At 42.8% G+C, this 13,406-nt stretch overlaps 1 protein-coding gene across 4 annotated transcripts in view; it reads left to right on the top strand.

The window, feature by feature from the left end:
* The window catches only part of LMO1 (LIM domain only 1), a 63,278-nt gene that overhangs the window by 32,129 nt on the left and 17,743 nt on the right, over positions 1–13,406 (top strand). For 3 of the 4 annotated variants that reach the window (XM_052811462.1, XM_052811464.1, XM_052811461.1), the window contains exon 2: positions 13,129–13,342. In XM_052811462.1, the coding sequence (XP_052667422.1) occupies positions 13,129–13,342 (214 nt within the window). Of the gene's footprint in view, positions 1–7,860; positions 8,584–13,128; positions 13,343–13,406 lie in introns of those variants that run through there. The other variant, XM_052811460.1, reaches the window with a different exon arrangement.

Here is a 13,406-nt window from a genome sequence, read left to right as displayed (position 1 = left end):
TATAAAAGCGTCTGTTCCAGAGCTTTAAAAATGAGGGTTGCAGAGAGGCTGATGTGGTCTTGGGAGCAATCAGAGCTAGGAATAACGTAGGGTTGTTCAGGAGCTCTTTAGGTTAATAAGCAAATGTTTGTAGCTGTTTCCTTGCTGAAAGGTGTGCTGAGAGCGAGCTGGGATTGTTCCCTTGACCTGTGCAGCAGAAAAGAGGAGGGCATGGCAGGGCTGGAGCCGTGTGCTGGGAAACCAAGGCTTGCTGCTTATGTTCCAGCTAGATGTCCAACCATATTTCTCGAGTACTGCATTCGCTTTATGAAAAGGCAAGGCAGGGAAAGAAGGAGTCTAATACGATTTGGAAGTAATAAGGTGGACTTTGCAGCAGTCCTGCCCTTAATGACTTTTATTCTCACAAACCCGGTTTACAGATATTTATAGTCTGTGAACCTTTTCTTGAAATACCAAAATATTTGTAGCTATTTTCTTTTTTTTCTTTTGAGGGGGAATGAATTACCTGGTGTCATTTGACACTGGTGGATATGTTTCTTTCTTTGATAAAGAGCAAATTTTCTTTAGATTCAGTTTTTTGAACTCGTAGGAAAATGTATAGCATTGAAATGCTAGGAATTCATCTAAATAGCCAGTGTGAGGTGAAAACACTCCCTCCACTCCAATTGGCATGGCCCGGTGAAAGCCAGCTCGTGGGCTGCCTCCCTTGCCAACTGCCCAGCCTCGTGGCAGATTGACATAATTCCCTTGTCCCTGGGGAACCATAATAGAGCACTCCCTGAAGTGCTCAAAATCCTGAAGAGAAATTAGGATCTCTTTTTTTTTTTTTTTTTTTTAATGGGGTTTCTGGAGTGCTTATGTTCATCCAAAGAACCGGGGGCTATTAAATAGAGGGGGTTTTAAAGGTTTTTCTAATTGCCACACTTCCTCCTCCTCCCCCCCTTTTAAGTGGCTTTGGACAGTTGCAGAACTTTGATTTTAAATTTGTCTAATCTCTGGAGATATCTAGGTAGGGAAAACTATCGTAACTGAAAATGGCTCTGATTTTTTTTTCCTTTCTTTCATTTTAATAGATATGTTTAGTCTACTTTAAAAGCTTTCTGGAGAACCTTTTATAAATGGCTAATTTAAGCTTGTCAGGTTTTAATTATAATCTCTCTATACACAAGTTAAGATGCTTAATGCTAGTGAAAAGTTCTGAATACAAAGCAAACCTGTGTCAAGTTGCAGAGTACTTTTACCCGTCTTAATTGCTTCTGGTCTGAACTTTAACCTTAACTCTCCCATCTGTCTTACACGTTCCCTTCTCTCATCACAACCACTTTCCTTCTGTAGAGTGCTGAGGATCTGTCTTAATTCTGCAGGATTTTTAGTCTGGCAAAAACCTGCCATCAGGCTGTGGATGTTCAGCTCCTTCTTTATTCCACTGCAGCATGACGCATGTTTCCGGAGCGCAGCCCTGCTGCCCTGAGTAGCCCAGAGTATGTCCCTACCCCTGCTAGAATGGGACTGCTATAGAAGCTATAGGAGAAGTGCCTTGGGTCCCAAATGTCGTGACAACTTCTGGTGTCAGTTAAAATATCCTCCCAACAGCATCAGTAGTGCTTTTTGTTTGCAGTTTTATGGGTGTTTTCTTACGTAGTTTATTTCTTTTTAGAACTGTTGTCTGCCTAATTTTCTAGCCATGACCCAGCCTTTGTGGGAAAGGTTAGTTGCATCTTTTTCTTAGATAAGAATGAGTTTCATTCAAGCTTAGAAAATTAGCCTTGAAAATACTCAGTCAGTGCAGATTCCTTCTGGAGAGTGCATTTAAAAGTTTGAATCCAAAATTGATTTGGAAGCACTCTAATCTAAAATAACCCTGATGTTAGCATTGTTGTGCGCAACTCCTGCTAGCCCTGGCGTTCCGGTTCAGCACACTGGCACACAGTTCCCTGATGCTGTGAAATTGAGACTCATCTGGAGATACAGACTTTTCTAAAAAGGATTGCAGGGCACTTAAGACTCCTTATTTCATTAGTTCAGTGAAGGAGTTCTTCTCAGCTGTCGGGAATCTCATGATGAGGTGGACGAAAACTGAGCAAACCAAGCGGTAGAGACTCCCATGGAAATGGAGCGGAGGAAGAGCTGCTCAGTAAGTTTTTTGGCCCAGAAGTGTAGTGGGTTTGGAGCTGAAGGTTAGTGGTTTAGAATTTCTTTTTAGTCTGAGGTTTCAGGCAAAGCATTAGTAGATACATATCCGGGCCAGACTTCAGCAGGTACGTTTCAGGAGGCTTTCGGTTCTACACACTGGGCTAGGTTATATGATATTTTTTTTTCATTGTTTTTAACCAAGTGTAACCATCAGCATCTTCATGTCTGTTGGTGAGAATTAAATGGAGCATAAATAACTGAATTGAAGAGCAGACTTCCACTTTAAGGGGGTCGGTTGCTGCATGAAGCAGTGGAAATGATCTAGAGGAGGAGGATGCATTGAGGAAAAGAGTGAAGTGTGAGTACCATTCAAAGTGCAGGCAGCAGGTCATAAATTCTTGTAGTGGTGGTGGTCTGAAATTCAAGGAATAGGGTTAGAGAGCTACTGCAGGTTAATGAAAACGGTTCCCTTAGGATCAGCTTGAATTCAACTCAGTGGTCAACTGTAAGAAGAGGAATGCCTTGTGCAATTCCAACTTCTCATCCATATTCTGAAGACTGCGATGCTCCTGAATGCTTAATAGAGTAGAATATGCTCTGTTACGGTATGTTTCATATGACTTCTAAGATGCTCTAATGCCAACTAAATGTCATGCTGACTTGCCCCAAACCCTTAGTGCTCACTTTATTCTGGAATGTATAGTGAATTGCAGCAGAGTTCTCAAAGCCTTTCTGGGGCATTTCACAAAAAAAGAACCACAAGAAAAAAAAAAAGTCTTGCAATTTTACTTGGGTCTTTCCTGTTGTCCAGGGTAATAGTGCTTAAATCCTGTCTCTATACGTCACCTCAAAGGAACTCATTATAGAACAAGTATACAACAGCTTATGCCAAGAAACCACTTTTAATTCTTATCAGCATAATTTCTTGTAAAGAAGGGTAGCATTAATGGACAGCTGTGGCTTGTGAGCCCTGACTTAATCAGTTGTGAGTAACAAAAATTAGTTTGAGGCATATAGTTACTAGCCAACTGCAGCTATAACAAATGTTTAATGAACAGTGTTGCACTGGGGTCCGCATACCTTTCCCTGTGAATGAAAGGGGAAATGGCCAAGAGCAGGACTTTCTCTGTCCTAATTGTGGTAGCAAAATGGGGTAGAGTAAAATCTGTGGAAGCAAACCGTGGCTAAGTAAGGCTTAAGCTAGACCGCAGTAAACAGAAGAACAGAAGCAATGAAAGTATTTAGTCTCTGCTTTCTGTGTCTTTTCTATCTTCATGGCATTAAGAGAACAACAACTTTAGTTGGTATTGTTTGCAAAATACAGCAAGTTCTTTCTGACAAACTTCACCCTGCCCTTTTTCTAGTCGTGAAATATCAAGCTGCCGGAGCAGCTGAGTGAGAAGGGTGCTGTGCTCTCTGGGGTCAGCGGTGGGATGGGAGGGATGGTTCCAATTGTTGGTAGGCTATACTTTGTAGAGACATCGAGGGTCTTTGTTAAACTGCATGCAAGGCCAGGATATCCAGGGACCTCCTGTAGTCTGCATCTGCATTACAGAAGTCATGGGCTTTTGTCTGGTCATTCTCAGACAGGAGCTGTAATTGAGCAAAATGCACTCCTGTCCTTTTTCTGGCTCCTGCTAGAAAGGGCAAGACAGTGCTGGTTTACTATCCCACTCAAACTCTCCTCTGCCTCCCAACCACCTCTGGGTGGGCAAAGGAGTTTGGAAGGGAGCAAGGCAAACCTTTTAGCAGCTGGTAGTAGGACTTTCAAAGTAATTTCAGGGCCCCGAAGTTTGGCTAGGCATTGCTGTATTGACTGCAAGTGTAGTCCAGATAAAACCAGTAAAGTTGCACTAGATGTGAACCGGTTTTGGCACCTTTTCTGAGACATGTTCATGAACAGCTGAAGCTTACCAAAGCACCTCCACAAATTCCATGGCTTTCCTATGTTGCGAGCATTTCAGGAGGTCGTATAGTGTCATTCAAAACTTCAGAGCTTGCAAAAGGTTAGGGTATTGTTTATATCCACAGTGATACAAATTCGGCTTCCAAAATCAGTAATTATTTATTGGTTACTTGCGCAGTGATCACCAATGCAAAACTGAGATTGAGAGTCTCCACACCCGGAGACTTAACACGGAAACTTGGGACTGTGGCCACCTTGGCCCCTCTCTTATACAACAGGAAAAACATACCACTTTTTGAAATATTGAGGCGGGGGGAGGGGGGGGGGCAGGATGCTCTCTTAACCTTGGTTTTTCTTTGCTACTTTCATGAGACAAAATTCCAGTCTGCTTTATTTTTTAAGTCAGCAAACTGATTATATATTGTAAAAGATCAGTGTTTTCATGGGTGAGTAGTAATTACTGAGTAATGGCTTAAAACATTTCCTGAAGGAACATAAAGCTGTTTTTAAAAGTCAAGAGTACATTAAAAGGATTACCATGTAGATTTGATTTTTAGATAACACTAAAATGGATCCCAAATGGACTTACGAAAAGGGATGCTATCTCTTTAATGGAAAGTGCATGGTCTGACAGCTCAGCATGCAAATGGTCCTACAAAGGACTGTCTGTTGTGTTTTTTCCTTTCAACAAGAAGAGAAGGAAATAGCTCTCCTTGCCCTTCTCCTTTCAACTTTTAATAGCAGATGGGTTGGTCTGGTTTTGCTAGGGAAGGGAGAAAAGGCTAGGTTTGGGGAATAACTGCATCCTTCTGAATCACCAGGGAAGTGTATTTCACGACTTCTAGAAGGTCAGCAGCAATTGTATCTCTTACATGGATTTCATTAAGTAGACAAACTCCCTCTGTATTCTCTATAGGTGAATCTTTACTCATCTTTTGGAAATGAAGAAAATACACAAATAAATTATAGTCCTTGTATATTTATCGTACTAATCTTGTGCAGGGCATGAGCATCAATGCTTGGCTTTGCAGTAAGTTTGGACAGGGGCAGGAGGGGCTGTTAGTTTCATACTACAATAACTTGCAATCACTATAGCGTTTGCTATTTCAGAGTTGCCAGCGCAACTTTCTGGTGATTGATGGTGTAAAATATGCTTTCGGCCTGAGTAGGATTTCTTCGAGAAACATTTAAAAGAGTGTAGTCATATTTCATTAAACACAGAGCACCAGGATTCCAAATTCTTTTGTGGTATTGCACAAATTATTATAGGCTCCAAAAGTCTTGAGAAATTTCTATAAGCCTGTGAAAGCTTTAGACTGGATAGTCATCATTGCCTGCATTAAGGCCTGTGACAGATTGCTTCATCAGTGTACACAGAGCAGAACATCAAATGGCCATTTGGCAGTGGGCACTGAAATTCTATTAAGGTTGCCGAAAGCTTAGGTTGACATTGTATATGTCTGCAAAGAGGCAGAAGAAAAGATGATGATGATGATGATCGTGCAATGATATAGTTCTATTCTCCTTAAAATATTCACATATATAGCGTACCAAATCTGTCAGGGTGATGTTGATGTTTCACTGCTAAACCTGAGCTCTGCTACATCGCACATCTTTGCTTATGTCTTGAAACCTCAGTAATAATATGTTAAACAGTGCATTTTAACTGGAAGATGAGAATTGTGTAGTATTTCACGCGTGCCTGGAAATAATTGACTTGAGTTTTTGCTTCTCAAACACTCTTTGGGATTTTTAACTTGATATAGGGTTTTTCTATTTGATTTTCTTTGCTTTTTGGAAAGGGGAGGAACAAAAAACTCCCTGTATTTAACATTGGTACATAGATTGTTCTTCAATGAGCTGGAAAGCAAAGGATGAGTTCTTACCTTTGTGGCCATTTGACTCGGAGACTCTTTTTCCATTGGGTTGCTTTGACACCCAAACCCCCTGAATAGAAAACTTAAGCTTAGTGTCTTTTCAGTGGTAACCTGCAAATTGATGGAATATTGAGGAATACGGGATAAATTTCAGGCTAGTCATCCCTAATAATAATTTTCTCATCTGTGATGTTCTTATACTGCTGGAAAGCTGGTTTGAGTGTCTCCATTGCCAGACTTTTCTTCTACTACAGACACTGAAGGAGGGAACTTGCCACCTAAAATCAGGACCTTTGCCAGACTGTAGGATGCTAAATTGTGACTAATTTAGAAAACTTGATCAGAATGTTCTCAGACTAGGTTGAAGGTGGAAGAAATTTGCATGTCTTTTTACTGTTCCCAGGGCTTCAAACAGTAAAAATGGATTTTACTGAAACACTACGTGTGCTAAGAATAAGCTTTGGACATATGCCAATTATGAAAAATTAAAGCTCAAACAAGCATATTTTACGAGCACAGGGAAAAGGTTGCTTACCGGAATGATTTATAGAAACTGTTTTGCCGCAACAATTCTTATGGTTTGCGTTTGGTCCTGCCGCCATGTGTTCCTTTATAGCTACAGGTTGTCCTCTGTAGGAGCAACTCCATAATAGAGTTTAAAGCAGGTACTGGAAGCCTCAAAACTTTTGGGGAAAATGAAAATCTAGATTCTAACCCTAAACCTTGGTCCTGCTTCAGAACACTACCTTGGTACAGATTCAAATGATGCGAATGATTATTTTGGGTATCTTGGTCTATCTGAGCAAATGGCTTGAAAACAGGGTCTCTGCATGGGAGATTGGAGGGGCGGCTAAGCCACTCATGAAGCTTTGGGTCACTTTTAAGCAGCTGAAACTGCCAGGGGACACTAGACTCTAAAATATGGTTCTCTAAATCTTGTTCTGAACTGTAGGGCCAAAAAAAATTGCTGCGTTACTGGGAGGAGGACTATAGCATTGTTAAAATAGAAGTGGTGACCAAAATGTTGTTTCTCCTATTAACTGCCCTCTCCAACTGCTTTTTTGCCATGCTTGGGAAATTTGTTCAGTAATGTTTCAGAGAAAGAATACCACAAATGAATTGCTAAAGCCACTGTAAAAATCATCTGCTGTATATTGCAGCATGAAACTGGAAATGAAAAAAGACGGTGGTTACTCATTGAATAATTTTGATGAATGGTCTAAGGCTTGTTCATAAGCATTTAGTTGCAAGTACTCGGTGTTCCAAATGTAACGTTTTAATTGGATATACAGATGACATGATGAGTTTCACCTTGCTGGCCATAATTCTTCAAATGAAATTCTTGGTGAAGATGCCCAAGACGGCGTACTCTCAGTTCAGTGGAAGTGCATGGTTTAACTTGTTTCGCAGGGTGTAATATTCATAGAAGGTGAGTAATACAATACTGGGAACACAAAGTGAGTTTCTTTTTAAGGGAATGAAATTCACTGCATCTTTTTGGCAATGAGTGTCTGCATTTACTTAAATGGGTGATGCAGGGCTCTAATGCTTTTAAATGATATCAGATCCTCTGATAAAAGACATAAGACTGCAGCTTATTTATTGTGATGAGACAGGAGTTAATAAGATTACTCCTACTCTTCAGTTACTTTTTCATCTTTTGCAGCCAAATGCTGGGGTTTTTGTTAGCAGGCAAAAGGAGGTCAGCTCATTTAAGGAGTGTTGATGCTAGAAATAAACATTTTTTCCCTCAAGTGGAACTCAGAAACCTAGGCTCAATTGCCCAACTGCCAAAACTCCAGTCTTTAAACCAGAATTGCTTTTAGCACTGGAATGCTGCATCCCTATAATAACCACTTACATAAATCACACAAAAAAAAAAAAAAAAAAAAAAAAAGAGGGGGGGTGCAGAAAGAAGTGTAACATAAACCTGCCATAATTGTGGTCTTTGGAAGAATGGTTGTTCAGAAATGTGGTAACTGTGTCTGAAAGGCACTGCTCAAGCAAGAATTTGTGGTGGAGAATAAAAACATAATTCCAGTACTATGTTGCGCAAGGTGCTGTACAACTGCATAGGAAGCACTGCGCTGGAGTGGTTGTCACAAACCTTTCCGAGTAGATGCATTTTGTGTGTGTGTGTGTGTAGTTACCTGCTTTGTTGTTGAGCAAGCTTTTATGGAAAAAAGTAGCTAATCTGAGGAAAAGTTTTGGTTTGTTTTTTTAAAAAACAACAACAACAACAACAAACCCACCAAAAAACTTGCAGAGGGAAAGAGTTAAAGCCATCTGCCTGAAAGCATTGTGTAAAACATACACACAGTGTTGGGGAAATAAGCCAATTATGTGTGCTTCACAGGAGGTGGGGGACTGACCTTTGTGTATAATTAGTTCTTTTATTTAAAGCAAAGATTTTGAATAGAATAACTAATTAGCTGTCATAAATGGCAAATTGAAGATTTTGGCCAGATTCCTTGGGGAGTGTGGGAGGACGTCCCTCCTCCCACCCCGTACTGTACGCTCTGGCTCTCCTCATTAGGGTTGTTTTTAGTTCTCTGCAGCGGTAATGAGGAGTGCAGTGGCGGCACTTCTCGGAGCCCCCTCTAACAAGGCATGAAATGCAGGTGGAGGAGAACCGCCTTCAGCTCCCGACACTTTCACTTGGCACACGTGGGTGTAGCGGAGGGCTCGGGTGGGAGAGGGGGAGGCCGAGGGGGGCTGCGGGAAGTTGGAGGGGGGTCTGAAAAGTCACAGTGATATCACCTGCGTTTTATGCTCTGGACTTGACTGTATAAAATACAGGCAAGCTGCAAAGCCTCGAGGCATATATCATTAGCTAGCAGTCCCGCATTACTCTTTCAGACCAATTAACCTTTAGAGTTGCATTAAAGAAATTAGGTGGTGAACTTCCATGCTTTCAGAGGAGACCAGTAGCTCTCTTGCAGACCAGAGCACTGCGGAGCCGTACGCCGTAGGACCATTGCAGATAACTGTTACTTAAAAGGTCTACCATTTATAAAAAGTTCCCAGGCTCTCTTGGAAACGAGGCTTTATGAACAGTGCCCTTAGAGGAACTGCAGCTGATTGCTATGTGAATAGAAATATCAGTAAAATGGCTTAGAAAAATTTAGAGGTGTACTTAGTGGACACTTGTGTTATAAAGCCAGCTGAATAATTTTACAGAAAGACCCCGACTGAGAAGATACGGGCTGATTAAAGCTAGTTTGTCCGACTGTGAACAGAGGTAAAGTTTAGATTACTCACTACAATAACAGCCTGTTTTGACACAGCCATAAATTTCAGTATGTCCAGAGGTGGTGTCTATAATTTTTTAATGTGCATTGGAGCTCCGAGCACTCAGAACAGGCTTTGTTTTGTATTTACCAGCAGCAAGTCTATTAAGTTGTAAAGGGCAAAGAAGGGAGTGTAGGTAGCCAAAATTAGAAAGGCTTCATGTACTGTTTCTAAGAAAAGATAGCGATGGATGGCTAGCAACAGGAGAGGAGAGAGTAACTTGATGGTACTTGCAGAATTTGGTAATCAATCAGTATTCGCTTTGTGATCAACTATTTATACGGGTGAGTGTCCAGCTGTTAATTTTTCTATTTCTGTGACACTACTTCTCGTTTTCTAAACCTCACCCACAGAGCACACATGGAATTTGTCGAAGGTGAGCCCTTTGTTTCTTGACAGCCCCAGTTAGACACCACATGCCCCTGGTCAAATTGAACTAGGTATCTTGGCGTTTCTTGGTAAGTACTGGGGAAAAATCTACATAGAGAAATGAAGCAGCATCGCCGTCTTGCAGTGGGGAAATTTCCAAAAAGAAAGTGCAGCTCCCCAGGTGCTTGGGGTTTGCTGGAAGGGAGGCAGGAGGAGGAAAATGGGGTTTGGTGTTGGCTGTGTCCTCTCTCTCTGCAAGCCTGCGACCGTGAAAGGGGTTAAGCTTCTGAGATGCTGCTCTCTTGTTGCTTGGAAATGACATGGCAAGCATTCGAGGAACCCTTGCTGATCAAGTTTGGCAGTTTTTGAAATTTTGTTTCACGCCTTGCCTGCTGTGTCAACTCACCAGCTAATTGCAGCTGCAACTTTCTGTAGTGGCGTGTGTGCTCCGTGCTTGGTTGGGATGTCGGAGGGAAGCCTCACAGACCAAAATGTAATTTCAAAACACTGAACCTGACCAGCAGAGGCTGACCTTGCTCGTTATTATCTGAGTGGGAATAGCAGCTTTGAACATCATATGATCTCTGAAACGGTACCTTTTTTCATTAGAAAGCCCCCTGCTGAACACTGACCAAATACATAGCTTTTTTTCCTTGCTTAAGGTACTGTTTAAAAATATATATATATCTGTTCCTTTGCTAGTTATTAGAAGAAAATCAAAGTGTTACATTCCCCTTATTCGCAGAAGCCTCTCATAAGACAATAGCGTGCTTGCAATAGCGGGGAACTGAGATGGCCGCGGTGAGTGAGGGCTGCCAGGGCCACAGATGGAACAAGAACCACCACTACAGCCAGGCCACAGCTCTCCGGGCCTGCTTGCCACCTCAGGAGACCCTCCTAACCTGCCAAACTGCCCTTACCGATCAAACCAGCCTCTCCTAATGGTCCAGCCAGGGTTTCATCTCTGTGCAACTGCCCTTGCACTTGACCATGCTGCTGTTGGAGTGGACCCCTCTCTCTGGGTGAGGGCAGCTGTAACTCTGAAAGGGCACGGGTTTCAAAAGCGCTCGAGGGCCTTGGGAGGTCCCATGTGGCTGAAGATTTTGTACTTCTGAATTGCAGAGATGATCTCAAACCCCACCCATGCAGCAGTTCTCTTGCGAGGGGCTTTAAGAGGCTCTGGTTATCTAGAATCTGCATTTTGAAATCTGCAGCACCTCCAGATGCAGGATCCTCAAGTTACCTAGATGAACCTTGCAAAAGAATGGTATGATGACCCCCCTTGTAAGAAATCCTCTTCTGCCTCTAAGGGTACGCAGCTCACATTTAGAGAGCCTGTTTGGAGGGTGGCGATGACTCACTGGTGTCTAAGGCTCCTATCTTAAAATATAATTTGCACATCTAGGTCTTAGTTTTCATAGGTGCGAACCATTTTCTTTCATCACCGGTACTGATCTTACACAGTTTGCAAATGCAAATTCGTGTATGCACCCTTCTCTGCCTCAGAGTAAGGCAGTCTCTTCTCACAATGTAGTGTTTTCCTGGCGTGGAGTCAGAGAGAGCATGGGATGAAGGCTTTAAGCTTTCTGAAAAAGAAATTACTTGAAAAGTGAACCTTCTCTTTGCTCCTGAAATGCACTCTGAAAAAAAAAAAAAAAAAAAAGTGCTGTGTCCAGAACCACAGGGCCACTTGTAAGAAACTCTCACCAGGAGCACAGGACTTCTGCAGTCTGACCTCCAGCACCTGCAGTATACTGCACTTCTGACACTTCCCTGCCTTTTCCCACTTTCCAAACATGCGGGTGTTTCTCTGTGGCTGTGTATGTAGAATTTCTCTCGGGAGTGTTAAGGGTTGCATATGTGGCAGCCAAACACAGATTTAAGTTTTCACTTAATTATTGCATATTTGTCACTGGCGTCAAAAGGTTGGTTGTATCGACTTTGCAAGCGGGTTTCGAGTGTGCCGTGGCAAAGAGCAGGAGGGCTCTTTAAGCCTTAAAGAGTTTTTGAATGTTACTTGACCTGTCTCCGTGCTGCTGAGACCACTTTGATAACAAATGGATCAATACCTCGCTGTTTGTGTAGAGGTGTCTTAAGTGCTATTGTCATCTGCTTGCAGCTCTGACAAAGCAATTATTACTGTAGGAGTGGTGGGTTTTACGTGTGCTGACCATTAGCCACTGTCAGGTGACACTGGCTTTTAAGGAAAGCAGCAAATGTCACTTATTACAGTGGCACTGACTAGGTCCTCTCCGGCTAAGGGACTGTTAATAATTCCATTATCAAGCTGCTGCTTTCTGGGACATCGGCGCTTCTCACAGAAATGGTGGCTTAACTTTATGTAAGAGTATATAACCAGTGACACCTGCTACTGTAGCCAGAGTGTCCCCTCTCATCTTCTCTGCGTTGGTTAAGCCCACGGCATGCTCGTTACAGGGCCAGCATTGTCATTTTTAGTGATTGACATAGTAAAAATAAAAATCAGTAAGAAAGTAAAATCAAGGCTCTAGAGAAAATGGGATTCCGGCGTCTCAGTGAGTTCGTTTCTTCTTTCATCATCTCCTGTCCTCTTCCTCCCCCACAGTACAATCCTTGTTTATTTTTCCACCTTGCCTGTGGATTCCATAAAATCCTCTCCTGTCTCCCTCTTAAACTGGGAAGGGCGACAGGTCTCACACCCGTGTCAGTGCTCACCGTGGGAGGCACCAGCTGCTTGGAGGAGAGGAAATAGCTGGAGACAGCAGTGTGAGGAAGGTGGCCACGGCAAGTCTCCACCAGCCTAGTGACTTGAGTGTCCTATCACCACCTCACACCCAGCTGGCTCATGCTTGCTTTGCAGTCCCAGCAGGGATTTCCAGGGAGGAAAAAACCTCCTGGCTTTTTACTACCTTCTCCAGCGGTCCAAGAGGAGAAGGAAAGCTCTCCTTTGCTTAAGGAGCGTGGCTCCACTAGTGGTAGAGGGCCACTGGTTGGGTTATTCTCAGCAGTCCGCAAGGGCTTTTGAATAGCATTTCTAGCTTTCACTGAGGCCTCTGTGACCAAGCGGGGTTCACAAGAGAGGAAGAACAGTGGTGTATCACATCTTTTTATACCCACTCCTCTCCTTTCCCCATCAAGCTTGATCCAGCCAAGATGTTGGACTGGGGGTGCGTACAGTGATGACCCTTCTGATCTTCGTAATTGCCTGTGGCAGGTAATTAACAACACAAGGGTACTGGTAATGAGGGGAAAAAACCAAATGTTGAAATTGCAGCCAGTTTATTCTGCTGCAAGATGTTAATTAAAAAAAGTCTGGTGCTTTGTATCAGCCCTACCCTTAGGAAAAAAGGGCTGTGTTCCTGCAAGTGTCGCACTCCCACTTAACCCGCGACAGCAAATGAAGTTTAAATTCCTTTGACTATCAGCTTCTTGCAATGTGAACTCCTTGTAATGAAACCAGCAGCAGTATTTGCTCACAGATATACCTATAGCTCACAGTGCTACCCCAAATGCAGGCAACCTATTCAAGCTGTTTGGATATCTTCTAAACGAAATGCTTTGTTTGCGTTGCAGGTGTGCCGATGTTATCCGTACAACCCAAAGGGAAGCAGAAGGGCTGCGCTGGCTGCAACCGGAAGATCAAGGACCGGTACCTGCTGAAGGCTCTGGATAAGTATTGGCATGAAGACTGTCTAAAGTGTGCCTGCTGTGACTGTCGTCTCGGAGAGGTCGGATCAACTCTTTACACAAAAGCGAATCTCATTCTTTGCCGCAGAGATTACCTGAGGTAAATAGAGGAACGTAATGTGGGCTCTTCCCAAAGCCTCTCAGTGCGCTGCCAGCTGTTTGTC

Source organism: Harpia harpyja, chromosome 16 (assembly GCF_026419915.1).
Source record: "Harpia harpyja isolate bHarHar1 chromosome 16, bHarHar1 primary haplotype, whole genome shotgun sequence".
Lineage (NCBI taxonomy): Eukaryota > Metazoa > Chordata > Aves > Accipitriformes > Accipitridae > Harpia > Harpia harpyja.
This window is presented reverse-complemented; position numbering and strand designations above follow the sequence as displayed.